The following is a 25692-nucleotide window of genomic DNA, read 5'->3' on the forward strand; positions in this document are numbered from 1 at the left end:
AGGCCATCAGACTGTTAAATAGCCCTCACTAACATTGAGTGACTGCTGCCAACATACTGACTCAAATCTAGCCACTTTAACGATAAAAAATTGGATGTAATAAATGTATCACTAGTCACTTTAAACAATGCCACTATATAATGTTTACATTACTCATTTCATACTGTACTCTATACCATCTTTTGCCAATGCCATTCGGCCATCGCTCATCCATATATTTATATGTACATGTTCTTCTTCATTCATTTACACTTGTGTGTATAAAGTAGTTGTGAAATTGTTCGATTATTATTACTGCATGGTCGGAACTAGAAGCACAAGCATTTCGCTACACTCGCATTAACATCTGCTAACCATGTGTATGTGACCAATACATTTGTATTTTATTTATAGCCACAGCTATAAACAAGTAACTGCCAAAATTCAGGAAACACCAACAACATCTTAATACGGCATGAGTCAGAGCTGCTTCAATGCACCTTGGCGTAGATTCTACAAGTGTCTGGAACTCTATTGAAGGTATGTGACACCATTGTCCCATAATTTGGTGTTTTTGTTGATGGTGGTGGAAAACGCTGTCTCAGGCACCGATCCAAAATCGACCATAAGTGTTCAATTGGGTTGAGATCTGGTGACTGAGATGGATGGCCCTGGCATATGGTTTACATTTTCATCAAATCACTCATGCTCCATTGTCATCCTATGGGGGCGTGGCCAAAACAATGACCTACCCAGCATTTTTACATATGATTTATATATGTTAATTACTCAGGCACCGCACCTGCTTTCAATATACTTTGTATCCCTCATTTACTCAAGCGTTTCTATTATTTTGGGAGAACAAATTCATAATGACAGCCTAGGAACAGTGGGGGGTTCAGAACGACAGATTTTTACCTTGTCAGCAATGGGATTCAATCTCGCAACCTTTCGGGTTACTTGCCCGACGCAATAACCACTAGGTTACCTGCCACCCCCAACAGCTCACCCTGTTGAACCCTGGGTGGAGAAGACTTCCAGTGTAATGTCCCTGTCTTACTTTTCTTCTTTAATACTGCGTAAATTGGATCTGGTGGATGAGGGTGTAAAATAAACCTCTCAGGAGTGCAGTAACGGATTCTGCAGATACTAGTTATAGTGGGAGGTTGACAGTCTTCCTCATACATTCTTGTAATGTGCTCTAATAAGGCCAACAGTAAATGTTTACTATACTTGTGTACAACATGATTACGGTGTCTGTTTCTGATGTTTTGAAGCTTTGTACCTACTAACTAGTTGTATTATTGCTCTTTGATGAAAATAACTGGGAACGTGACATTTATGCAAGTAACTCTGAAATGTGGTGATGACTGAGCTTCCCGCGTGTGCAGATACATGGAAAAGATTCAGGCTTCACTGGTGATACATGTCTGCAGCCTAAACTAATTAATGCACGTTCTCACTTTTTAGATGTTCAATTTCTATATGCATTTTTTTTTATATATATAAAAATATCCCAAGTTATATTGACACGATTTTGTCAAATACATTTGTTCCAATTTATTATGAGGAGAGGTCTTTAGCTGTTACATAACAAGACAAAGACTCCGATTGGCTGCGATGTTAAAAGCCATAACCGGCACCTTTCCATCCGGGACAGTTTTCTGGGATGCAAAGAAACGGCTGCTCTAATGGCTGACTGGGTGGAAGCACTGGATTGACTGGTAACTAGCGGACAATGTTAATGTTGTCGTGTATTTAGCATTATAGCTAGTGAACAATGTCACTGAGTTTCACCTTAATTGTGTGCTTGTTCTCGTAAACTGCACATGGAGATGCCTCCCATCATCAAACTGTCCTTTCCTGAGAAAGGATGTGTTCGTTTTCCGTTGCTAGGCCGTCCGATCGAGGGTTGTTAGGGGTGCTGTCCCGATTCTTTTGTAAACGAGTTGGCTAGCAAAATCACATTTTCTCATTTGTTTCCGGATGATGTGAACATGTTCTCCAATTTTGTTAGCTAGATATCTTATTGTTGCTATAATTGCCATAATTATCATAACCGTAAAGCTTTGCCTATTTTTGTTATTTTAGCCTGTGCACAGCGATGAACTGGCTAGCTAGCTTGTTACCGTCAATCAACTAACGTTAGCTAGCATAGGAAGTACCAGAGTTGATTATATTCCGACGCTTTCACTAGGGAGCACTGATCGATAACTATCAAGTTAGCCTGCCAATCTAACGTGACTTTGTGTGTGCCAAGAACTAATGCTTTTTTCAAAGTTTTGCTAGCGAAATTACTTAACGTTAACTACAGTAGCTAGTTTAGCTAACCTAATTATGTTGTGTTCTTGCCTAGTTAGTTTTATTAACCAGCTAGCTAGCAGTGTCACTGAAAGGTCAAGCTGGTAGTTAGCTGAACGTCGCCGGACAGCTGTGTTGTTTTGTTAGCTTGCTAACTACACTACATTGACAAAAGTATGTGGACACCCTTTCAAATAAGTGGATTCGGCTATTTCAGCTCCCGAGGGGCGCAGCGGTCTAAGGCACTGCATCTCAGTGCTAGAGGCGTCCCTGGTTTGATTCCAGGCTGTATCACAACCGGCTGTGATTGGGAGTCCCATAGGGCAGTGCACAATTTGCCCAGTGTCGTTATGGTTTAGGCCGTCATTGTAAATCATGACCTTTTTCTTAACTGACTTGCCTAGTTAAATAAAATAAAAAAACGTTGCTGGCTAGTGTATAAATCCAGCACACAGCCATATCAAATCAAATCAAATTTATTTATATAGCCCTTCGTACATCAGCTGATATCTCAAAGTGCTGTACAGAAACCCAGCCTAAAACCCCAAACAGCAAGCAATGCAGGTGTAGAAGCACGGTGGCTAGGAAAAACTCCCTAGAAAGGCCAATACCTAGGAAGAAACCTAGAGAGGAACCAGGCTATGTGGGGTGGCCAGTCCTCTTCTGGCTGTGCCGGGTGGAGATTATAACAGAACATGGTCAAGATGTTCAATGTTCATAAATGACCAGCATGGTCGAATAATAATAATAAGGCAGAACAGTTGAAACTAGAGCAGCAGCACAGTCAGGTGGAAGTTGAAACTGGAGCAGCAGCATGGCCAGGTAGACTGGGGACAGCAAGGAGTCATCATGTCAGGTAGTCCTGGGGCATGGTCCTAGGGCTCAGGTCAGTTGAAACTGGAACAGCAGCATGGCCAGGTGGACTGGGGACAGCAAGGAGTCATCATGTCAGGTAGTCCTGGGGCATGGTCCTAGGGCTCAGGTCCTCCGAGAGAGAGAAAGAAAGAGAGAAGGAGAGAATTAGAGAACGCACACTTAGATTCACACAGGACACCGAATAGGACAGGAGAAGTACTCCAGATATAACAAACTGACCCCAGCCCCCCGACACATAAACTACTGCAGCATAAATACTGGAGGCTGAGACAGGAGGGGTCAGGAGACACTGTGGCCCCATCCGAGGACACCCCCGGACAGGGCCATAGACAAACGTTGGCAGTAGACTGGCTTTACTGAAGAGCTCAGTGACTTTCAATGTGTCACCTTCATAGGATGCCACCTATCCAACAAGTCACTTTGTCAAATTTCTGCCCTGCTAGAGCTGCATCGGTCAACTGTCAGTGCTGTTATTGTGAAGTGGAAATGTTTAGGAGCAACACCGGCTCAGCCTCAAAGTGGTAGCTCACACAAGCTAAAAAATAGTCTGTCCTCAGTTGCAACACTCACTACCACGTTCTAAACTGCCTCTGGAAGCTAAATCAGCACAAGAACAATCCCTCTGTAGACAAAGCAAGGTCCATACAGCAAAGCAAGGTCCATGTTTGTCGAGATTGGTGTGGAAGAACTTGACTAGCCTGCACAGAGACCTGACCTCAACCCCACCGAACACCTTTGGAATTAATTGGAACGCTGACTGCAAGCCAGGCCTAATTCCCCAACCAATCAGTACCTGACCTCACAAATGGTCTTGTGGCTGAATGGAAGCACATCCTCGCAGCAATGTTCCTACATCTGGTGGAAAGCCTTCCCAGGACAGTGGAGGCTGTTATAGCAGCAAAGGGGAGGCCAACTCCATATTAATTAACGACAAGCAGGTGTCTACGTACTCTTAGCCATGTTTTGTAGCTGCTAGCTATCTGTCTGAAATCCTTGTAGCCAGGAAGCAAGTTTGATGCACAGTGCAGAAAGTTCTTCATAATCACAAAAGAAAACATGAACTAATCGTGTTGGCAATAGCTATTTGAAAATAATCATACGTGTTTTGTTTTTTTACAGATTCTGATGTTGGCATCTCTGATATTGTGAACTCTTGACTCTGTACAATACTTGAAGGAAAGAAACTCAAGGCCAGTTTGTCTGGGGACCAGTCACGATGTCTAAGACCAGAGAGTCGGTGAAGGTGGTGGTTCGCTGTCGACCCATGAATGAGAAGGAGCGGGCAGCTAACTTTGAGAGGGTGGTGCAGGTGGATGTGAAGCTGGGCCAGGTGGCCGTGCGAAACCCCCGGGGGGCTGCAGCCCACGAACACCCCAAGGTCTTTACATTTGACTCTGTGTACGACTGGAACTCCAAACAGGTGGATCTCTATGATGAAACCTTCAGGCCCCTGGTGGACTCTGTCTTACTTGGTTTCAATGGGACCATATTTGCGTACGGCCAGACGGGTACAGGAAAGACCTACACTATGGAGGGGGTGCGCAATGACCCAGAGAGAAGGGGTGTAATCCCCAATTCCTTTGAGCACGTCTTCACACACATCTCCCGCTCCCAGAACCAGCAGTACCTGGTGAGGGCCTCGTACCTGGAGATCTACCAGGAGGAGATCAGGGACCTGCTGTCCAAGGACCAGTCTGGCCGGCTGGAGCTGAAAGAGAGGCCAGACACAGGTGTATATGTCAAGGACCTCTCCTCCTTCGTCACTAAGAGTGTACGAGAAATAGAGCACGTCATGAACGTGGGGAACCAGAACCGCTCAGTGGGCTCCACCAATATGAATGAGCACAGTTCCCGGTCACATGCCATTTTCGTCATTACCATCGAGTGCAGCGAGCTGGGCGTCGACGGAGAGAACCACATTCGAGTGGGCAAATTGAACCTGGTGGACCTGGCTGGCAGTGAGAGGCAGACCAAGACAGGAGCCCAAGGAGAGCGCCTGAAGGAAGCCACCAAGATTAACTTGTCCCTGTCAGCCTTGGGGAATGTCATCTCTGCCCTGGTGGATGGCAGGAGCACCCACATCCCCTACCGCGACTCCAAGCTCACCCGCCTGCTACAGGACTCCCTGGGGGGCAATGCCCACACAGTCATGGTGGCTAACATCGGACCAGCATCTTACAACGTGGAGGAGACACTGACCACATTACGCTACTCAAACCGGGCCAAGAACATTAAGAACAAGCCACGCGTCAACGAGGACCCTAAAGATGCTCTGCTCAGAGAGTTCCAGGAAGAGATTTCTCGGCTCAAAGAACAGTTAGGGAAACGCTCAGGGAAGAAGAAGAGGAGGAGAAGGGGGTTTGGAGAAGCTGGGGATGAACTACAAGAGGACATAGAGGATGGAGAGACGGAGGATGATGATGATGATGGTGGTGTAGAACCATCTGATAAAGTGGGTGCAGATTATTGGCGTGTACAGCAGGAGAAGTTGGAGAGGGAGAGGAAGGCCATCATGGAGGATCACAGTCTGGTGGCGGAGGAGAAACAGAGGCTGTTGAAGGAGAAGGAGAGGAAGATGGACGCCCTGAAGAAGGAGCAGGAAGCAGGCGAGATGCTTACTGCCAAAGTCAAGGTGAGGAGACTACATTCGGGTCCTTTTCACCCCAACATTCTCTTTTTTTATTCTATACAGTACCCGGCAAACGTTTGGACACATCTACTCATTCAAGGGTTTTTCTTTATTTGTACTATTTTCTACGTTTTAGAATAATTAGTGGAGACCTCAAAACTATGGAATCATGTAGTAACCAATTAAGTGTTAAACAAATTAAATAAAATTATATTCAAAGTAGCCACCCTTTGCCTTGATGACAGCTTTGCACACTCTTGGCGTTCTCTCAACCAGCTTCATGAGGTAGTTGCCTAGAATGCATTTCAATTAACAGGTGTGCCTTGTTAAATGTTAATTTGTGGAATTTATTTTTCCCTTATTGCATTTGAGTCAATCAGTTCTGTTGTGACAAGGTAGGGGTGGTATACAGAAGATAGCCCTATTTGGTAAAAGACCAAGAACAGCTCAAATAAGCAAAGAGAAATGATAGTCCATCATTACTTTAAGACATGAAGGTCAGTCAATGGACAATTTCAAGAACTTTGAACGTTTCTTCAAGTGCAGTCTCAAAAACCACGATGGGCTATGATGAAACTGGCTCTCATGAGGACCACCACAGGAAAGGAAGACCCAGAGTTACCTCTGCTGCAGAGGATAAGTTCATTAGAGATGCCAGTCTCAGAAATTGCGTAAATGCTTCACAGTTCTCAGACACGTCTCAACATCAACTGTTCAGAGGAGACTGCATGAATCAGGCCTTCATGGTCAAATTGCTGCAAAGAAACCACTACTAAAGGACACCAATAAGAAGAGACATGCTGGGGCCAAGAAACACAAGCAATGGACATTAGACCGGTGGAAATCTGTCCTTTGGTCTGATGAGTCCATATTTTAGATTTTTGGTCCAACCGCTGTGTCTTTGTGAGACGCAGAGTAGGTGAATAGATCTCCGCTTGTGTGGTTCCCACTGTGAAGCATGGGGGAGGAGGTGTGATGGGGTGGGGGTGCTTTGCTGGTGCCACTGTCTGTGATTTTATTTAGATTTCAAGACACACTTAACCAGCATGGCTACCACAGCATTCTGCAGCGATACGCCATCCCATCTGGTTGGCGCTTAGTCCCACTATCATTTGTTTTTCAACAAGACAATGACCTAACATGCATCCAGGCTGTGTAATGGCTATATGACCAAGAAGGAGAGTGATGGAGTGCTGCATCGGATGACCTGGCCTCCACAATCACCAGCCCTCAACCCAATTGAGATGCTTTGGGATGAGTTGGACTACAGAGTGAAGGAAAAGCAGCCAACAAGTGCTCGGCATATGTGGGGGAAAAAGCATTCCAGGTGAAGCTGGTTGAGAGAATGCCAAGAGTGTGCAAAGCTGTCATCAAGGCAACGGGTGGCTACTTTGAAGAATGTGTAACACTTTTTGTTGTTTTGTTTACTACATGATTCCATGTGTTAATTCATAGTTTGTCTTCACTATTATGCTACGATGTAGAAAATGGTTAAAATAACAAAAACCCTTGAATGAGTAGGTGTGTCCAAACTTTTCACTGCTATTTTGTGTGTTTCCCTCACACCTCATGATTGTGTCCTCACCCAGGCAATGGAGAGTAAGCTTCTGATGGGAGGGAAGAACATTGTGGACCACACCAACGAACAACAAAGGATCCTGGAACAGAAGAGACAGGAAATTGCTGAACAGGTGATATGTGTGTATGGATGGACTTTTATTGATGGAGACAATTGAACACGCAATAGACAATCTTAATAGTATTCATTTGCCATCTGATCGGAAGAGTTAAATGATTTATGTGAGTAGTGTTCTTTGTGGGATTACACATCCTTGCCCTTACTGTGTGTGTGTGTGTGTGTGTGTAGAAACGCAGAGAGAGGGAGATGAAACAGCAGGTGGAGAATCGTGACGAGGAGACCCTGGAGTTGAAGGAGACGTACAGCTCTCTACAACAGGAAGTAGACATCAAGACCAAGAAGCTGAAAAAGGTCGATCAGGAACTGTAGCAAAATAGTACATTTGATTCCATAGAAAACTGTCCTTTTTATGTTGTCAGTTCACTAGAGTTCAAATGAGATTGTGGCATGGACAATGTATTCAGTTTTTCCTGGCACGTTTGTTTGTTTACACTGAAACTAATGTTGTTTTCGTCTCCTGTTGTGCTCGGTCTCATTATCCCTCTGATTTTTCTCCAGCTGTTTGCGAAGCTGCAGGCAGTGAAAACAGAGATCTATGAGGTCCAGGAGTTCCACATCAAGGAGAGACAGGAGCTGGAACAGACCCAGAACGAGTTGACCAGGGATCTCAAACTCAAGTATGGACCCTGTCAGGCCACCAACCAGCACACGTCTCTCATTTCACACACACTATTAAAATAATTAAAATAAAACCTCTATGTAGTCTATTTTAGTTGTTCCCCTCTGACAATGAGTACATTCCTGGAATAAACATGAGTGATTAGCTTTGACCTGGATTTTACCTTGAATATCAGGAAGTAACAAGGAGAGTTGTTCTAGATTAGGTTTTGTACTGTGGTTGGTTCCCCCCGCCCCATGACTGCCTAGGCTTCCTCCTATTATCAATAATAGTATCCTCAGGCTGTTAAGAGGTCCCCCTGACCTAGTTATTCTGTCTGCCAGGCATCTCATCATTGAGAATTTCATCCCCATGGAGGAGAAGAATAAGATTGTGAACAGGGCGTTCTTCGACGAGGAGGATGACCACTGGAAGATGCGTCCCATCACCCGCATAGAGGAGTATGTGCACATGGATTATTAGTAGTTAGACATAACACGCTGCAGTAATGCATACATGCACAGGGTTTGACCTAAGTGGTTGGCAAATCCCTCGTGTAGGAAGGAACACATACAAATTGTATGGCTGTCTTTTTGATAACTCTCAGTGACCAGCAGATGATGACCAGGCCCGTGTCAGCGGTGGGCTACAGAAGACCCCTGAGTCAGCACGCCCGCACGTCCATGGTGATGATGGCTGACGTCAGATACAAGGTATGATCTTCTTTATTCCCTCTGCTCTCCCGTCCCTCTGTCTTCTCCCGTCCCTCTGTCTTCTCGCGTCCCTCTGCTCTCTCTCCCTCTGTCTTCTCCCGTCCCTCTGCTCTCCCGTCCCTCTGTCTTCTCCCGTCCCTCTGTCTTCTCCCGTCCCTCTGCTCTCTCTCCCTCTGTCTTCTCCCGTCCCTCTGCTCTCTCTCCTGTCCCTCTGCTCTCTCTCCCGTCCCTCTGCTCTCCTCTCCCGTCCCTCTGCTCTCCTCTCCCGTCCCTCTGCTCTCTCTCCCGTCCCTCTGCTCTCTCTCCCGTCCCTCTGCTCTCTCTCCCGTCCCTCTGCTCTCTCTCCCGTCCCTCTGCTCTCTCTCCCGTCCCTCTGCTCTCTCTCCCGTCCCTCTGCTCTCTCTCCCGTCCCTCTGCTCTCTCTCCCGTCCCTCTGCTCTCTCTCCTCTCCCTCTGCTCTCTCCTTCCCTCTGCTCTCTCTCCTTCCCTCTGCTCTCTCTCCTTCCCTCTGCTCTCTCTCCCGTCCCTCTGCTCTCTCTCCTCTCCCTCTGCTCTCTCTCCTCTCCCTCTGCTCTCTCTCCCGTCCCTCTGCTCTCTCTCCTCTCCCTCTGCTCTCTCTCCCGTCCCTCTGCTCTCTCTCCCGTCCCTCTGCTCTCTCTCCTCTCCCTCTGCTCTCTCTCCTCTCCCTCTGCTCTCCCGTCCCTCTGCTCTCTCCTCTCCCGTCCCTCTGCTCTCTCTCCTCTCCCTCTGCTCTCTGCTCTCTCTCCCGTCCCTCTGCTCTCTCTCCTCTCCCTCTGCTCTCTGTCCCTGGTGACTGTGACTCACGTCTTGTCCTCTGAGTGGTAGCAGTCCCCCTCCTCTCTATCTGTTTCCCCAGTCTGAGAATATCCTGATGCAGGAGATGGACCTTCCCGCTCGGACCACTAAGGAGTATGAGGGGCCTGTCATAGCGCCCACGGTAGCAGCAGCGTTGGAGGATGCTCTGCGGGAAGAGGATGCGATCCAGGTGGATGCCTCCAGGTTCCACAGCAGCCTCGAGCACACCAGCACTGGGGCAGTCAAGAAACCAAAGTCTGGGTAAGGCTCTGTCCCATTCTGTACAAATTGTATTTGTCACAGGCTTTGTAAACAACAAGTGTAGACTAAAAGTGAAATGCTTACGGGGGGGGGGGGGGGGATAAAATGTAAATAGAGAAATAGTAGAAAAAAGTAACCCAAGGAATAAATACACAATGAGTAATGATCACTTGGCTCTATACACAGGATACCAGTCCTGAATGGGTGTACAAGATAATTGAGGTAGATATGTACTTATATATATATATATATATATACACACACACAAAAGTATGTGGACACCCCTTCAATGAGTGTATTTGGCTATTTCAGCCACAACCGTTGCTGACAGGTGCATAAAATCGAGCACATAGCCATGCAATCTCCACAGACAAACACTGGCATTATAATGGCCTTACTGAAGATCTGTGACTTTCAACGTGGCACTGTCATAGGATGCCACCTTTCCAACAAGTCAGTTTGTCAAATTTCTGCTAGACTGCCCACGTGAACTAAGTGCTGTGAAGTAGAAAGGTCTAGGAGCAACAACGGCTCTGCCGCAAAGTGGTAGGCAACACAAGCTCAAAGAACGGGACCGCCGAGTGCAACACTCACTACCGAGTTCCAAACTGCCTCTGGAAGCAACATCTGCACAAGAACTGTTCATCGGGAGCTTTATGAAATTGTTTTCAATGGCCGAGCAGCCAAGCGTCGACTGGAGTGATGTAAAGCTCACCACCCGTTGGACTCTGGAGCAGTAGAAACGCGTTCTCTGGAGTGATGGCAGTCCCACTGACAAATCTGGGTTTGGCTAATACCAGGAGAATGCTACCTGCCCCAATGCATAGTTCCAACTGTAAAGTTTGGTGGAAGAGGAATAATGGTCTGGGGCTGTTTTTTCATGGTTTGGGCCACTTAGTTCCAGTGAAGGGAAATCTTCATGCTACAGCCTACAATGGCATTCAAGATTTATTCTGTGCTTCCAACATTGTGGCAACGGTTTGGGGAAGGCCCTTTCCTGTTTCAGCATGACTGTGCCCCTGTGCACAAAGCGAGGTCCATACAGAAATCAATGGTCGATCGGTTTGGAAGAACTTGACTGGTCTGCACAGAGCACTGACCTCCACCCCATCGAACACCTTTTGGGATGAATAGGAACGCTTACTGCGAGCCAGCCTTAATCGCCCAACATCATTGCCCGACCACAGTAATGCTCTTGTGGCTGAATGGAAGGAAGTCCCCGCAGCAACTTCATATGAATGGTTTTGGAATGAGATGTTTGACGAGCAGGTGTCTACATACTTTTACTAATGTAGTGAATAAAGTGACTAGGCAGCAGGAGAGATAATAAACAGTAACCACATCGTATGTGATGAGTCAAAAGATTTGGTGCAAAAAGTGTTAATGCAGATAACCAAATAACTACCCGGACTAACTATTCAAATCAAACTTTATTGGTCACATACATACATACATTCTTAGCAAGTGTTATTGTGGGTGTAGTGAAATGCTTGTGTTCCTAGCTCCAACAGTGCAGTAGTATCTTAACAGTACACAAATGTAAAATAGAATAAAGAAATCTATAAATATTAGGATGAGTAATGTCAGAGGGCATTGACTAAAATACAGTATATACACATCAAATTATTAGAGCAGTATGTAAACATTATGAAAGTGACTAGTGGTCCATTATGAAAGTGACTAGTGGTCCATTATGGAAGTGGCCAGTGACTCCATGTCTATGTATATAGGGCAGCAGCCTCTAAGGTGCAGGGTTGAGTAACTGAGTGGTAGCCGGCTAGTGATGGCTATTTAAGTCTGATGACCTTGAGATAGAAGCTGTTTTTCAGGCTCTCTGTCCCAGCATTGATTCACCTGTACTGACCTCGCCGTCTGGATGATAGCGGGGTGAACAGGCAGCGGCTCGGGTGGTTGTTGTCCTTGATGATCTTTTATGTTTTCCTGTGACATCAGGTGCTGTAGGTGTCCTGGAGGGCAGGTAGTTTGCCCCCGGTGATGCGTTGTGCAGACCTCACTATCCTCTGGAGAGCCTTACGGTTGTGGGTGGAGGAGTTGCCGTACCAGGCGGTGATACAGCCTGACAGGATGCTCTCAATTGTGCATCTGTAAAAGTTTCTGAGGGTCTTAGGGGCCAAGACTAATTTCTTCAGCCTCCTGAGGTTGAAGAGGCACTGAGCCTTCTTCACCACACTGTCTGTGTAGGTGGACCATTTCAGATCGTCAATTACGTTTACACCGAGGAACTTGAAGCTTTCCACATTCTCCACTGCGGTCCTGTTGATGTCGATCGGGGCGTGCTCCCTCCACTTTTTTCTGAAGTCAACGATCAGCTCCTTCGTTTTGTTGACATTGAGGGAGAGGTTGTTTTCCTGGCACCACACTGCCAGGGCCCTCACCTCCTCCCTATAGGCTGTCTCGTCATTATTGGTAATCAGGCCTACTACTGTTGTCGTCTTCAAAGTTGATGATTGAGTTGGAGGCGTGGCCATGCAGTCATGGGTGAACAGGGAGTACAGGAGGGGGTGGAGCACGCACCCTTATGGGGCACCTGTGTTGAGGATCAGCAAAGTGTTTCCTACTTTCACCACCTGGGGGCGGCCCGTCAGGAAGTCCAGGACCAAGTTGCACAGGGCGGGGTTCAGACCCAGGGCCTCGAGCTTAATGATGAGCTTTGAGGGTACTATGTTGTTGAAGGCTGAGCTATAGTCAATGAACAGCATTCTGACGTACAGTTGAAGTCGTGACATTCCTGACATTTAATCCTAGTAAAAATGTCCTGCGCTCTAGCCTTTAGCTCAGATGTTGCCTGTAATCCATGGCTTCTGGTTGGGATATGTACGTACGTTTTTTTCCCCCCCCCGCCTCTAGTTGCACAGGTGACATGCTGGTAGAAATTAGGTCAATGGTTTTCAGTTTCCCTGCATTAGTCACTGGCCACTAGGAGCGCCACCTCTGGGTGAGCATTTTCTTATGGCCCTATACAGCTCTTTGAGTGTGGTCTTAGTGGTGGTAAATGGACAGCTAAAAAAATAAATAAACTCTCTCGGTAAATAATGTGGTGCGTGGGTCAGCTGTTTATTTAGCTGCACCCACCCACAATTGCTAATAACCCATCCGCAACCGCCTGACTACATGTGAAAACCTAAGGCCCACACCAAACCCTATCCTGCTACTATAGAAAATGCACTGCAGGCTACAGTCAGTCAGTGGAACAAATATTTGATGGGGTGGAGAATATTTTTTTTGAAATTCCCAGATTTTTAAAATGTTTTATTTTTTTAGATATGTTTCTGCTTGTAATTTCCAACATTTCTGTTGGCTATTTATTAGTCAACTTATCTATAATTAGATCCATGCAGCTTCTCTTCTGACATCAAATGTTGACCTAGAAGACTAAATAAATTACTCAACAGAATGTCATACATTTTATAGAATGAATGCTTCAATCTAGTTGACATCTATAAAGTTTCATCTCCATTTGTGGAGCAAAGACGTTTAGGGACCGGGGATAAGACAATAATGGAAACCAATACAAATGTCCAAACGAACATCAGTTTGACTGTTTGTATGGAAATAGAAAGCTGTCATCTCCATTTGTGGAGCAAAGACGTTTAGGGACCGGGGATAAAAGACAATAATGGAAACAAATACAAATGTCCAAACGAACATCAGTCTGACTGTTTGTATGGAAATAGAAAGCTATGAAAACGACCCAATGTTTCTGAAAAAGAGTACAGTTTGGGCCGGATGCATATTTAATGTGGTTGAAATATAATCCATGTCTTTCACCTCCGACTCATTGAAGTAGAAATCTTCGTTCTTAATCGAGGTCAGTGATCGCTGTTCTGATGTCCAGAAGCTCTTTTCTGTCATAAGAAACGATGACGGCAACATTATGTACAAAGAAAAGTTATGATCAGCGCAAAAAAAAAATAGCACAATTGGTCAGGAGCTATAAAATGGTCACTTCCCTCCAGTGCCATTCTGGGTTTTGTCCTTTAGTTATTTCAGTAGGGAGGGTTTCTGCCTGTTTAGTATCACAGGTCTACTCGATACCACAGGGTTTATAAAGCAATAGTCATAAGCAAATTTAGAAGCCATCCAATGATGTTTCCACATCGATTGCCCCCCCCCCACACACACACACACACAAATAAAATGTTATCTTCTCTTCCAACCAGCCGACCTAAAACGGGTAAGAAGACTGGTACCCCTACCTCTCGCACCCCCAACTCTCCATACAGCCCCTCCAGCCCAGGACATCCTTTATACCCACAATCCCGCGGGCTAGTGCCCAAGTGATAACTCCACACATTTCCTGTTTTTGGACCCAAAATTGAGAAGACTGCTTTTTGTTTTACTGAGTCTTGCAGACTGATTTTGCAGTCTGCAAGGGAAAGTGACAGAGACTCCAGACTGATTCAAGCACTTACATTTTTTTTTTAAATATATTTTTATTTTACCTGAGACCATAGCTCTTATCATTTTTTATTTTTTTTATTTTTAAGAGATTTGTATCTACCTTTCCAACCCACATGGTTACTGCGGTACAATACTATGCCATCTGTGCGTGATGTTCCAGAGACAAGCGGTTGAATACTACCTTCCCTTATGGGGCCCACACATGTTCTTAATGTTAACAGATAAGGACGATGTCCTCTAGACCAATAATTTTTTGAACTCTAGTTCACTACTATGCATGTGTCCTCCTGGGCCCCTCCTATGTCTACAGTGTGATGGGAGGAGACGTAGGACATGGGGGCTGCCATCAGAAAGGACAGATCTAAATGCTTTGCTGTGGGGGGGGGTTTGTCAATGTCCCTACTTTAGGTTTACAAGCTGTTATCCAGGTCTGTCTGTACACAGTTGAGCTTTAAGTCTCTGTTGTCCTCAATAAGTGGGGCAGTGTTTTGTTTGTACTGCTTGGTGAACTAACTGTACAGGCCGGAGGGTGAAGCACGCTGCAACACGTCTGTCACGTGATGTGGCCAGTCGCTGCTGGAATCACAACATGCTGTTCTTCCTGGAGCACCTATGATGACAGGGATATGGAAGAGGGGAACTAGAGGTCAACACAAGCCAAATCATCTATCAGGGTTCTGAGGTGCCTTAGATTCTCCAGACTCTACAGACCTACAGCGGCTGGCTAGAGGGGCAGGGAGCTAGCTGTGTGTTGCCTCAACCTCCTCTTTACCGACCTCCAATCTGGCTCCGAGTGTTCCTTGGAGTCAACTGATTTATTGTACCTTAGGTAGAAAGTTTGTCAAGAGGCCTCAATCAAAATGGGACTTGGTCTGAAAAAATGAAGGTAGCTTTCCTTGTATGTTTTGGATAAATATGTAGTCTTAATTCACTGTTTTTACACCTGCATCTGAGCGTTGTCCCCACTCCCTCTCTGCTACTGCAGGGTTATACTACCCTGTGACAGTATATGTGTATACTATGATATAGAAAGTCCTATATCACCTTTTGCAGTTGTAAAAAATGTAATACTGAAAAAGGTTAACTTTTTATTTCATTTTTATACATATGTAGATACTATTTAAATAAATGTTTTCTTTGAAATAGACTATTTTTGGATTTGTATAATTTTAAGTGCACTTTAATTTTCTGACATGGTACGTGCATTTCAAATGGCTTTAGTGTTTAAGTTTGCAACAGTTGATCCGAGCTTAAAACAATGTTTTGTATGGGAAGGATCTGTTCTATCCTAAAATGTGATGTTCTCTCAGATTCTGTGTGTTGAGACTTGTATGCATTTGGCATGAGATGGTAATCTTTATACAATGGTTAGCCCCTATTTTTTTTTTTTTATACTTCTAACCATAAGGTTCAATCGGCATGATTTTTTGAAAATTCTTACGTCACCAAAGCCATAGAATTTGGCATCTAAAATGAATCCCTACATTATTATCCCGTTGTCATGTCACCGTATCTAAACTTTATGTATAAGATTCTGATCGTTTTTGCCAAATGTTAAAATGATGCAGAAAGTCCAACTGTTCCTTTTGTAAAAAATAAATAAAAATGTTTTAATAAAGATGACCTAATTACACACTGATCTATTTGAATTTAAATGAGTGAAACTGATATGTGGTGTGAGTTAAAGTGTATGATATCACATCCCAAACATTCAACTTTTATTAACAGCAGTCAAAAAAAATCCTGTTCAAATTCCAACACAACATCCGTAAACAGTCAGAACTTAAGGAATGGTTCTACAGTATACAAGCAAACTGGGAAAGAACTTTTATTGATCATATTCTACCACTGTATTGAAATATATTTTTTTAAATCACAAAACGTGCTATGAGTCAGATGAACAAAACAATCTGCCTGGCCAAGGGAGTAAACATTTATCACTTAACATTTGAAATCAATGTGAAAGCATTATATTAAAAGGACAAATCAGAATAGTTTTGACCAAAATGCCAATTTCATGCGACATACTGTAGGTGTGACACTGGAGGCTGACTAAGTTAACCTCGATTCAACCATTCAGATAGTTACAAACTGGATGTAAACTTAAGGTATCGGTAGCAAGTATGAGCTAAAGAATCTATATATAAAATGATATTTATATGCAGATGACCACCACACAATGTATAACTAAACAAGGAAAAAATATAAAACGTTCACACGTCAACAAAATGGCATAAGTCGGAAATGAAAGGTTTCTTTTCTCTCTGCTGTTTTGACAGCACACAGCAGCTACATGCATTTCCTGTCCTGTCTTCCTGTCTTCTCACAGGCTTACAGCAGTGGCATGAGACACTACATGGCCAAAAGTATGCAGACACCCGCTTCGTTCAACTTCTCATTCCAAAATCATGGTCATTATTATGGAGATGGTCCCCCCCCTTTGCTGCTATAACAGCCTCCAATCTTCTGGGAAGGCTTTCCACTAGATGTTGGAACATTGCTGTGGGGACTTGCTTTAGTGAGATGGGGCACTGATGTTGGGTGATTAGGCCTGGCCTCGCAGTCGGCGTTCCAATTCATCCCGAAGGTGTTCGATGGGGTTGAGGTCAGGGCTCTGTTGCAGGCCAGTCAAGTGCTTCCACACCGTCTCGACAAACCATTTCTGTATGAACCTGGCTTTGTGCACGGGGACATGTCATGTGGTAACAGGAAAGGGCCTTCCCCAAACTGCTGCCACAAAATCATCTAGAATATCATTGTATGCTGTAGCGTTAAGATTTCCCTTCACTAGAACTAAGGGGCCTAGCCCGAACCATATAAAACAGCCCCAGACCATTATTCCACATCCACCAAACTTTACAGTTGCCACTATACATTCGGGCAGGTAGTGCTCCAAATCCAGATTTGTCCACCGGACTGCCAGATGGTGAAGCATGATTCATCCCTCCAGAGAACACGTTTCCACTCCTCCAGAGTCCAATGGTGGCGAGCTTTACACCACTCCAGCCAATGCTTGGCATTGTGCATGGTGGTGATCTTAGGCTTGTGTGCGGCTGCATAGCCATGGAAACCCATTTCATGAAGCTCCCAATGAACAGTTCTTATGCTGATGTTCCTTCCAGAGGCAGTTGGTAACTTGGTAGTGAGTGTTACACCCGGGAACAGACCACTTTTACACGCTTCAGCACTCATCAGTCCCGTTCTGTGAGTTTGTGTGGCCTACCACTACGCGGCTGAGCCGTTGATGCTCCAGACATTTCCACTTCACAATAACAGCACTTACAGTTGACCGGGGCAGCTCTAGCAGGACAGAAATTTGACGAACTGACTTGTTGGAAAGGTGGCATCCTATGACGGTGGCACAAACGTCAGCACTTCCGTAAGGCCATTCTACTGACTGTTTGTCTATGGAGATTGCATGGCCTTGTGCTTGACTTTATACACCTGTCAGCAATAGGTGTGGCTGAAATAGCTGAATCCACAAATTTGAAGGGGTGTCCACATACTTTTGTATATATAGTTTATGTAGAAGAAGAAAAAACATGATCCTCTGTAAACTAACTTTCTTTCACTATTGATTACAGAGTAAACCAAAAGACCAGCTTTGGATAAATGTACATGTCAGGTTTGGCATTAATTTGATCTTAAATGAATTCATAAGGTAATGAAATTCAACTCATGAAAAAAATCCCCCCCCCCCTTTTTTTTTTATCTACCTATAAATCAAATGTCAATTATTTTCCAGAATTGACTGAATTAAAAATGGAACTGAACCATTTTAGAGGGAAAAGTAAACATTTACAAATATATGAGAATTTGAGCAGAATCCATCATAACAATGGAAGAAGCATGGTCAACCCTAGTCTGTCATGTTCAAACTGAAACGTCTGCTGGACATGATCATGGCATCATAGTGTCTCCTGCATTTATTCTCAAGAAAGTTAACTCAAAACAACACCTAATATCCACTGCCAGTCTGCTAACAAAATAGAGAGTCAAACAATAATAAGTGTCTCTAAACCACAGGCATCATGGGTCATCAGTGTCACAACACACCACAATCTCATCAAGACAACATCTACCAGCTCCACACCACCTCATCAACAGACAACCTCTACCAGCTCCACACCACCTCATCAACAGACAGCCTCTACACCACCTTTCTTCAGAGGTCAAACATCTCTCTGGCTTCTGGACACTACTGAAATGACAAACTTTCTCCTCCACTCTGACACTATCCCATCTTCTCCTTCCATTTATGAAGCACAAGGCTCGATAGCAATCTCAGATGGTTCTTCTAGTCTCTCATAGTACAGTAGATGTGGACCAACGTGCTCTGGGACATGTGGCTGCAGGTGATGTCCAATAAGTAGAGTTTGGTCTTCCAACCAGATAACAGACACCTCCCATAGGTCTAGGGCTCACTCAGCACAGAATATATGGATCCCATTCTCACACACAGCTTAAGAGGGAAACAACTTTGTTGGGTTGAGTGAAAAAGTTAAATCACAAAGATCCTCCCTTCCCAACTACTGCAACAAAAAAATCAGAGTAACAGAGACCCAGTCAGTAACAGAGACCCAGTCAGTAACAGAGACCCAGTCAGTAACAGAGACCCAGTCAGTAACAGAGACCCAGTCAGTAACAGAGACCCAGTCAGTAACAGAGACCCAGTCAGTAACAGAGACCCAGTCAGTAACAGAGACCCAGTCAGTGGTCAGTAACAGAGACCCAGTCAGTGGTCAGTAACAGAGACCCAGTCAGTGGTCAGTAACAGAGACCCAGTCAGTGGTCAGTAACAGAGACCCAGTCAGTGGTCAGTAACAGAGACCCAGTCAGTAACAGAGACCCAGTCAGTAACAGAGACCCAGTCAGTAACAGAGACCCGGTCAGTAACAGAGACCCGGTCAGTAACAGAGACCCGGTCAGTAACAGAGACCCGGTCAGTAACAGAGACCCGGTCAGTAACAGAGACCCGGTCAGTAACAGAGACCCAGTCAGTAACAGAGACCCAGTCAGTAACAGAGACCCAGTCAGTAACAGAGACCCAGTCAGTAACAGAGACCCAGTCAGTAACAGAGACCCAGTCAGGGGTCAGAAACAGAGACCCAGTCAGGGGTCAGAAACAGAGACCCAGTCAGGGGGTCAGAAACAGAGACCCAGTCAGGGGTCAGAAACAGAGACCCAGTCAGGGGTCAGAAACAGAGACCCAGTCAGGGGTCAGTAACAGAGACCCAGTCAGGGGTCAGTAACAGAGACCCAGTCAGGGGTCAGTAACAGAGACCCAGTCAGGGGTCAGTAACAGAGACCCAGTCAGGGGTCAGTAACAGAGACCCAGTCAGGGGTCAGTAACAGAGACTCAGTAACAGAGACCCAGTCAGTAACAGAGACCCAGTCAGGGGTCAGAAACAGAGACCCAGTCAGGGGTCAGAAACAGAGACCCAGTCAGGGGTCAGAAACAGAGACCCAGTCAGGGGTCAGAAACAGAGACCCAGTCAGGGGTCAGAAACAGAGACCCAGTCAGGGGTCAGAAACAGAGACCCAGTCAGGGGTCAGAAACAGAGACCCAGTCAGGGGTCAGTAACAGAGACCCAGTCAGGGGTCAGTAACAGAGACCCAGTCAGGGGTCAGTAACAGAGACCCAGTCAGGGGTCAGTAACAGAGACCCAGTCAGGGGTCAGTAACAGAGACCCAGTCAGGGGTCAGTAACAGAGACTCAGTAACAGAGACCCAGTCAGTAACAGAGACCCAGTCAGGGGTCAGAAACAGAGACCCAGTCAGGGGTCAGAAACAGAGACCCAGTCAGGGGTCAGAAACAGAGACCCAGTCAGGGGTCAGAAACAGAGACCCAGTCAGGGGTCAGAAACAGAGACCCAGTCAGGGGTCAGAAACAGAGACCCAGTCAGGGGTCAGAAACAGAGACCCAGTCAGGGGTCAGTAACAGAGACCAAGTCAGGGGTCAGAAACAGAGACCCAGTCAGGGGTCAGAAACAGAGACCCAGTCAGGGGTCAGAAACAGAGACCCAGTCAGGGGTCAGAAACAGAGACCCAGTCAGGGGTCAGTAACAGAGACCCAGTCAGGGGTCAGTAACAGAGACCCAGTCAGGGGTCAGTAACAGAGACCCAGTCAGGGGTCAGTAACAGAGACCCAGTCAGGGGTCAGTAACAGAGACCCAGTCAGGGGTCAGTAACAGAGACCCAGTCAGGGGTCAGTAACAGAGACTCAGTAACAGAGACCCAGTCAGGGGTCAGTAACAGAGACCCAGTCAGGGGTAGTTGGTTTCTGCTGTTAGTTGTATCTGTGGAGAAGTCATTTCTCCCGGTAGTACAGCAGGTACATCTTCAGAGGCTCCGGGAGGGGCAAAACGAGAATCCTTTCTCTCAGGATGTTTATAGGTGGCTCTGCTGGGAGTTGCTCCCCTGTCTCCTTTTCCGCTTCCTCCTCCTCCTCCCGGGCTGCCCTTCGCTGTCCATCCTCCTGCCCCCCGTGGTTATTGTTGTTGTTGTCCAGGGGAGCAGGGGTGGGGTCAGCATTGCTCACCACACGCTTGTGTGCCAGTACTACAGAGGTGCAGTGGCGGCGGTGGTGAACTCTTCGGCGTTTAAAACGTGGGCCGTACTTGTGGAGCCCACTGACCCCCAGGCCCCTGCCTCCTCCAAAAGAGCCCTGACCCCGTGGCTGACCCCCCCCGTTGTCCGTGGTCACTCTCAGGGTGTGGCGGATGGCTATACGAGCCAGCTCTTGCAGCGTCCGCACCTCAAACGTGGCTGCTCCGTGGGTCACCAGAGATCAGAAAGGTGAGAGAATGAAGAGAACGTTAATATGCTTTGGAAGGTGATCAAAACGTCTGGGTTTTTTTTCCTATCGTTTTTCACTCATCTCTTCTGACTTTTACGTTAGAAAATCCCAAACTGGCAAGGTACTCACGTAGTGGGACTGTCTTGGGTTCGCCATTGGTGTTATGTTGGGGCAGTGCCAGTGGAGCGAAGGACACAGCAATGATCTTTTTGGTCTCCCAGCTGCTCTGGCCTGTACGCCTGATCTTGGTCAGCTAGGAAGAGTACATTAGGGCAGGGTTTCCCCAAACTTGATACATTTTTTAAAAACTTGCTGTTCAATTCCCACGAATAAAGAAAAATACAATGTGTTTCCTTCACATTCTCTTTAAGCTCATCACCGTGCACTTTGACCACGCTGTGAAGTTCATCATCACTTATTTCATCTAATAACCCACATGCTTTCCTGAGTCGTAGTAGGAAGACCACACAACATATCATTGTGTGACTCCAAATTTACTCCAATTCGATGGTTATTATATCAATATTTGCGCATAAAGGCACTTTCACCACCATTTATCGCATAGTACATTTTACAGACAAAAAAGATCACACCGCCTCTTAACGTATTTTATTTTGTCGACATTTTGCTGAGTTTACCGACAAATTGACATTTTCTATCCGACAAGTACAAGCATAAAAAGGTTGGATGGAAACCTAGTTAGTGGGAGTATACACACCTTCTCCTCCAGAGGCAGTACCAGAATACCCCCCACCTTCAGCAGGTTCTTCATGTATTCTTCATGGTCTCTCTGCACTCCCGCCCCACAGTACACCCTGTCATACTGCCTGCTCTCAGGGGGGATCTCCAGGCAGTTCCCCGCCACAAACGAAGGTTCGCAGAACTCAAACCTTTAAAAAAACACAAATACAGTATAAACAAAAAGACAAAAACAATTGATTTCACAGGCTACACACTCCCACCTGATATTCAACTAGCTACGATGTCTACTGACAAGAGAGAACTTCAAGGCTGATGTAGACTGGAAAGGCAATCAGAGGTAAAGAGTCTCACTTGTCAAAGCTTTCGCTGGTTTTGATGAAGTAGTCTAGCTTCTGATAGGCATACTCAATCACATCAGCATATAACTCCACCCCATGGTTCACACCAAATGGACCTGGAACCAGGATTACAACAGAAAAATAACAAACATCCACAATGCATTTCAATCAACTTTTCCAATCAGTTGGCCTGCTGATTTCCCCCTTTCCAACTCCAACAAGGCCCAGAGTGGTTGTACTGTCTGCTACAGTAACTCACCCAGGCCCACAGTGGTCGTACTGTCTGCTACAGTAACTCACCCAGGCCCGGAGTGGTTGTACTGTCTGCTACAGTAACTCACCCAGGCCCGGAGTGGTTGTACTGTCTGCTACAGTAACTCACCCAGGCCCAGAGTGGTTGTACTGCCTGCTACAGTAACTCACCCAGGCCCAGAGTGGTTGTACTGTCTGCTACAGTAACTCACCCAGGCCCAGAGTGGTTGTACTGTCTGCTACAGTAACTCACCCAGGCCCAGAGTGGTTGAACTGTCTGCTACAGTAACTCACCCAGGCCCAGAGTGGTTGAACTGTCTGCTACAGTAACTCACCCAGGCCCAGAGTGGTTGTACTGTCTGCTACAGTAACTCACCCAGGCCCAGAGTGGTTGTACTGTCTGCTACAGTAACTCACCCAGGCCCAGAGTGTTTATTTACCAGGTAAGTTGACTGAGAACACATTCTCATTTACAGCAACAACCTGGGGAATAGTTACAGGGGAGAGGAGGGGGGGTAAATTAGATGAATTGTAAGCTGGGGATGATTAGGTGACGGTATAAGGGACAGCTTGGGAATTTAGCCAGGACACCGGAGTTAACACCCCTACGCTTACGATGAGTGCCATGGGATCTTTAGTGACCAGAGAGTCAGGACACACGTTTAACGTCCCATCAGAAAGACAGCACCCTACAGAGGGAAATGTCCCCAATCACTGCCCTGGGGTATTGGGATATTTTTTTTTTGACTCGAGGAAAGAGTGCCTCCTACTGGCCCTCCAACACTACTTCCAGCAGCATCTGGTCTCTCATCTAGGGACCGACCAGGACCAACCCTGCTTATCTTCAGAACCAAGCCAGCAGTGGGATGCAGGGTGGTATGCTGCTGGCTAAACCAGTTACAACAACTCACCCAGTATGAGTCCCACCATAGTGCTGAGGTACCCCGTCCCACTGCCCAGGTTGAGGAAGGACAGGCCAGGGTGCAGGTCTAGGGCCTCCATCACCTCAGAGTAGATACAGGGGGCTGATAGGTGGATGTTGCCGTGCCTCCAGGCCAGGTCCTTGTAGGCGCTGTCTCGGTACTCCTCCAGGTAGTAGTCGGCCCGGTCGATGGCCCTGAAGGCCCGCTCCACCAGGTCTGAATGGATGTAGTGTGCCTCCTTCAAGTTGTCAATCAACTCGTCATTATCCTCGCCAGCGCTCACAGCTCCTCCCATCTTGACTGGCGAGAGAGAAGGGGAAACTTCTGAGCCTTTATCTGAAGAACAGAAACAGGTTGTGTGCAATTGAATTGAAAGAGTTTGCTGCATTGCCACCACTTTAACAAAACATCATCCTCCACTTCACATTTTGTACATTTCAGAGTAAACCATCCCCATTTTTTGCCTTCGAATGACATACTGAAAGTGCTCCGTGAAAAGACTTCCTCAGCACATTAGGTGTGAGTGCTGTTCCTGTGGCCTGCCCCTTGAACAATGCCAATGGGGAGATGACAAGCCAAATGTTGAGTTGGCCTGCTGTGTCATAAAGCAATAGGAAACCAAGGAGCCTGGCCACTTTAATGATGCTTGGTTCCTTTGATGCCTAAAAACATCCATTGTGTTTGATTGCCAAATTACTCATTTATGCACAATAAATGATTTGAGAAAATCCTCGATGGTGGTGAACATTTCTGAATAACATTATGAATTTATTTTTCAACAGCGATTACAAATACACGACCAAAAGATGGCGCTGTGGGACTTTAACCTTTGCCTTGTTTTAAGAGAAAAGTACACTATTTCCTGTAAAAGAACACTGCGTTTTCTAACACAAACCTTGAAAAACAACCACACCATGCTAAAAACAGCATATCATTTAGCAAGAAATGTCAAAATTACAATAACGTTACCCCACATGCATCCGATGACCTTCGCGAGACACGTTGCAGTTACTATTTGTGCGCAAGTTAACCCGATTTTGAGTCCAAAATATCCACAACAAATATGCAAACGTGTCAGATCATGTCAATTAAGTAGTTTAGTTAGCATCTAAATGGTTTTTAAGTGGTTGACACATTGGAAATATGAAGAAGAAAAAAAGCCAATCGTAATCTGAGTCTTCCATGCAAGCAGAACAAAGATTCGGGACTAACGTTAGGCAAGGTCGACAGACACACGCCAACATAACGTTAATTGGAAAATATAATTACCTAGAACTTGATAATCAAATGTTTCCGTGTTAAAATATCGATGGCCGCTACAAATCAGCTTGTTTTAAGGCTTTTGTTCGATAGCGCTCAGATAGTTCACAGCTAGTGCTAGCTAGGCGCTAACGTTACAGCTTCTACCCCCCAAAACGGTACAGCTTCTACCCCCAAGCCATAAAACTGCTGAACAATCAAATGGCTACCCAGACTATTTGCATTGACCCCCCCTTTCAGTTAAAAAAAAATATTGTAGATTTTTGTACACTGCTGCTACTCGCTGTTTATTATCTATGCAGTCACTTTACCCCCACCGACGTACAAATGACCTCAACTAACCTGTACCGATAGCCTCGTTATTTTTATTGTGTTACTTTTTTACTTAAGTTAATTCATTAACTATATAACTATATTTTCTTAAAACTGCATTGTTGGTTTATTAATGGGTTGCCTGCTGTATTCGGAGCAGATGACAAACACCTTTCGATTTGAGATGTAAACGTTCAACCAGTCGACGCGCTTACGTCATACGTAAGAAAAAGCAGTGTAGATCTGATTATCATTTTGATTGGCTATTGATTGATACAATAAAATAAATAATGGGCCTAAACATACAATATAGTAATTGAACAAGCCCAACTGTAAATGTGCACCAAAGTGAATGTGGTGCAGGCTGCTAGATAAAATATATTTACAGAATAGAATAGAAAAACTATGATTTAAAAAAAAAAGTATAATCTTGATTAATATAGCACATCAATCTGTTGAATGCAAGCTTTATATTTATCTTTAGGATTAGGCTGGAGCTGGAATGTTGACATGAAGCTAGGGTTAAGGTTAGGGTTAGGGTTAAGGTTAGGGTTATGGTTGAGGTTAGGGTTAAAGTTAGGGTTGAGGTTAGGGTTAAGGTTAGGGTTAGGGTTGAACCGGGATGTGGACATGAAGCTAGGGTTAGGGTTATGGTTGAGGTTAGGGTTAAGGTTAGGGTTGAACCGGGATGTGGACATGAAGCTAGGGTTTAGGTTAGGGTTAAGGTTAGGGTTATGGTTGAGGTTAGGGTTAGGGTTGAGGTTAGGGTTAAGGTTAGGGTTAGGGTTGAACTGGGATGTGGACATGAAGCT

The 25692-nt window shown here is 45.5% G+C and overlaps 2 protein-coding genes across 6 annotated transcripts; one reads left to right on the forward strand and one right to left on the reverse strand.

Moving 5' to 3' along the window:
- The first annotated feature begins 389 nt into the window (after positions 1-389).
- LOC109869097 (kinesin-like protein KIF3B) lies at positions 390-15927 on the forward strand. 3 transcript variants are annotated; one of them, XM_031803656.1, is made up of 10 exons: positions 1632-1703; positions 4276-5788; positions 7375-7476; positions 7653-7775; positions 7983-8101; positions 8427-8543; positions 8690-8795; positions 9673-9872; positions 10059-10094; positions 14054-14228. In XM_031803656.1, exons 2-9 carry the CDS (start codon positions 4373-4375, stop codon positions 10087-10089), a joined length of 2214 nt encoding a protein of 737 aa, XP_031659516.1. In that variant the 5' UTR covers positions 1632-1703; positions 4276-4372; the 3' UTR covers positions 10090-10094; positions 14054-14228. The 3 variants fall into 3 exon arrangements, with proteins under 3 accessions (XP_031659515.1, XP_031659514.1, XP_031659516.1); XM_031803655.1 differs by lacking the exons at positions 1632-1703; positions 10059-10094 and adding an exon at positions 390-519; XM_031803654.1 differs by lacking the exon at positions 10059-10094 and having other exon boundaries at positions 1616-1703; positions 14054-15927.
- Positions 15928-20463: 4536 nt separating this feature from the next.
- Positions 20464-25076, reverse strand: LOC109869870 (protein-L-isoaspartate O-methyltransferase domain-containing protein 2-like). Of its 3 annotated transcripts, none has more exons than XM_020460161.2 (6): positions 24911-25076; positions 23297-23644; positions 22147-22249; positions 21812-21983; positions 21223-21346; positions 20464-21062 (listed from the first exon to the last, which is right to left on the reverse strand). In XM_020460161.2, exons 2-6 carry the CDS (start codon positions 23601-23603, stop codon positions 20605-20607), a joined length of 1164 nt encoding a protein of 387 aa, XP_020315750.2. In that variant the 5' UTR covers positions 23604-23644; positions 24911-25076; the 3' UTR covers positions 20464-20604. The 3 variants fall into 3 exon arrangements, with proteins under 3 accessions (XP_020315750.2, XP_020315749.2, XP_020315747.2); XM_020460160.2 differs by lacking the exon at positions 24911-25076 and adding an exon at positions 24578-24802; XM_020460158.2 differs by lacking the exon at positions 24911-25076 and adding an exon at positions 24278-24571.
- Positions 25077-25692: the final 616 nt, after the last annotated feature.

This window comes from Oncorhynchus kisutch, linkage group LG24, assembly GCF_002021735.2.
Source record: "Oncorhynchus kisutch isolate 150728-3 linkage group LG24, Okis_V2, whole genome shotgun sequence".
Lineage (NCBI taxonomy): Eukaryota > Metazoa > Chordata > Actinopteri > Salmoniformes > Salmonidae > Oncorhynchus > Oncorhynchus kisutch.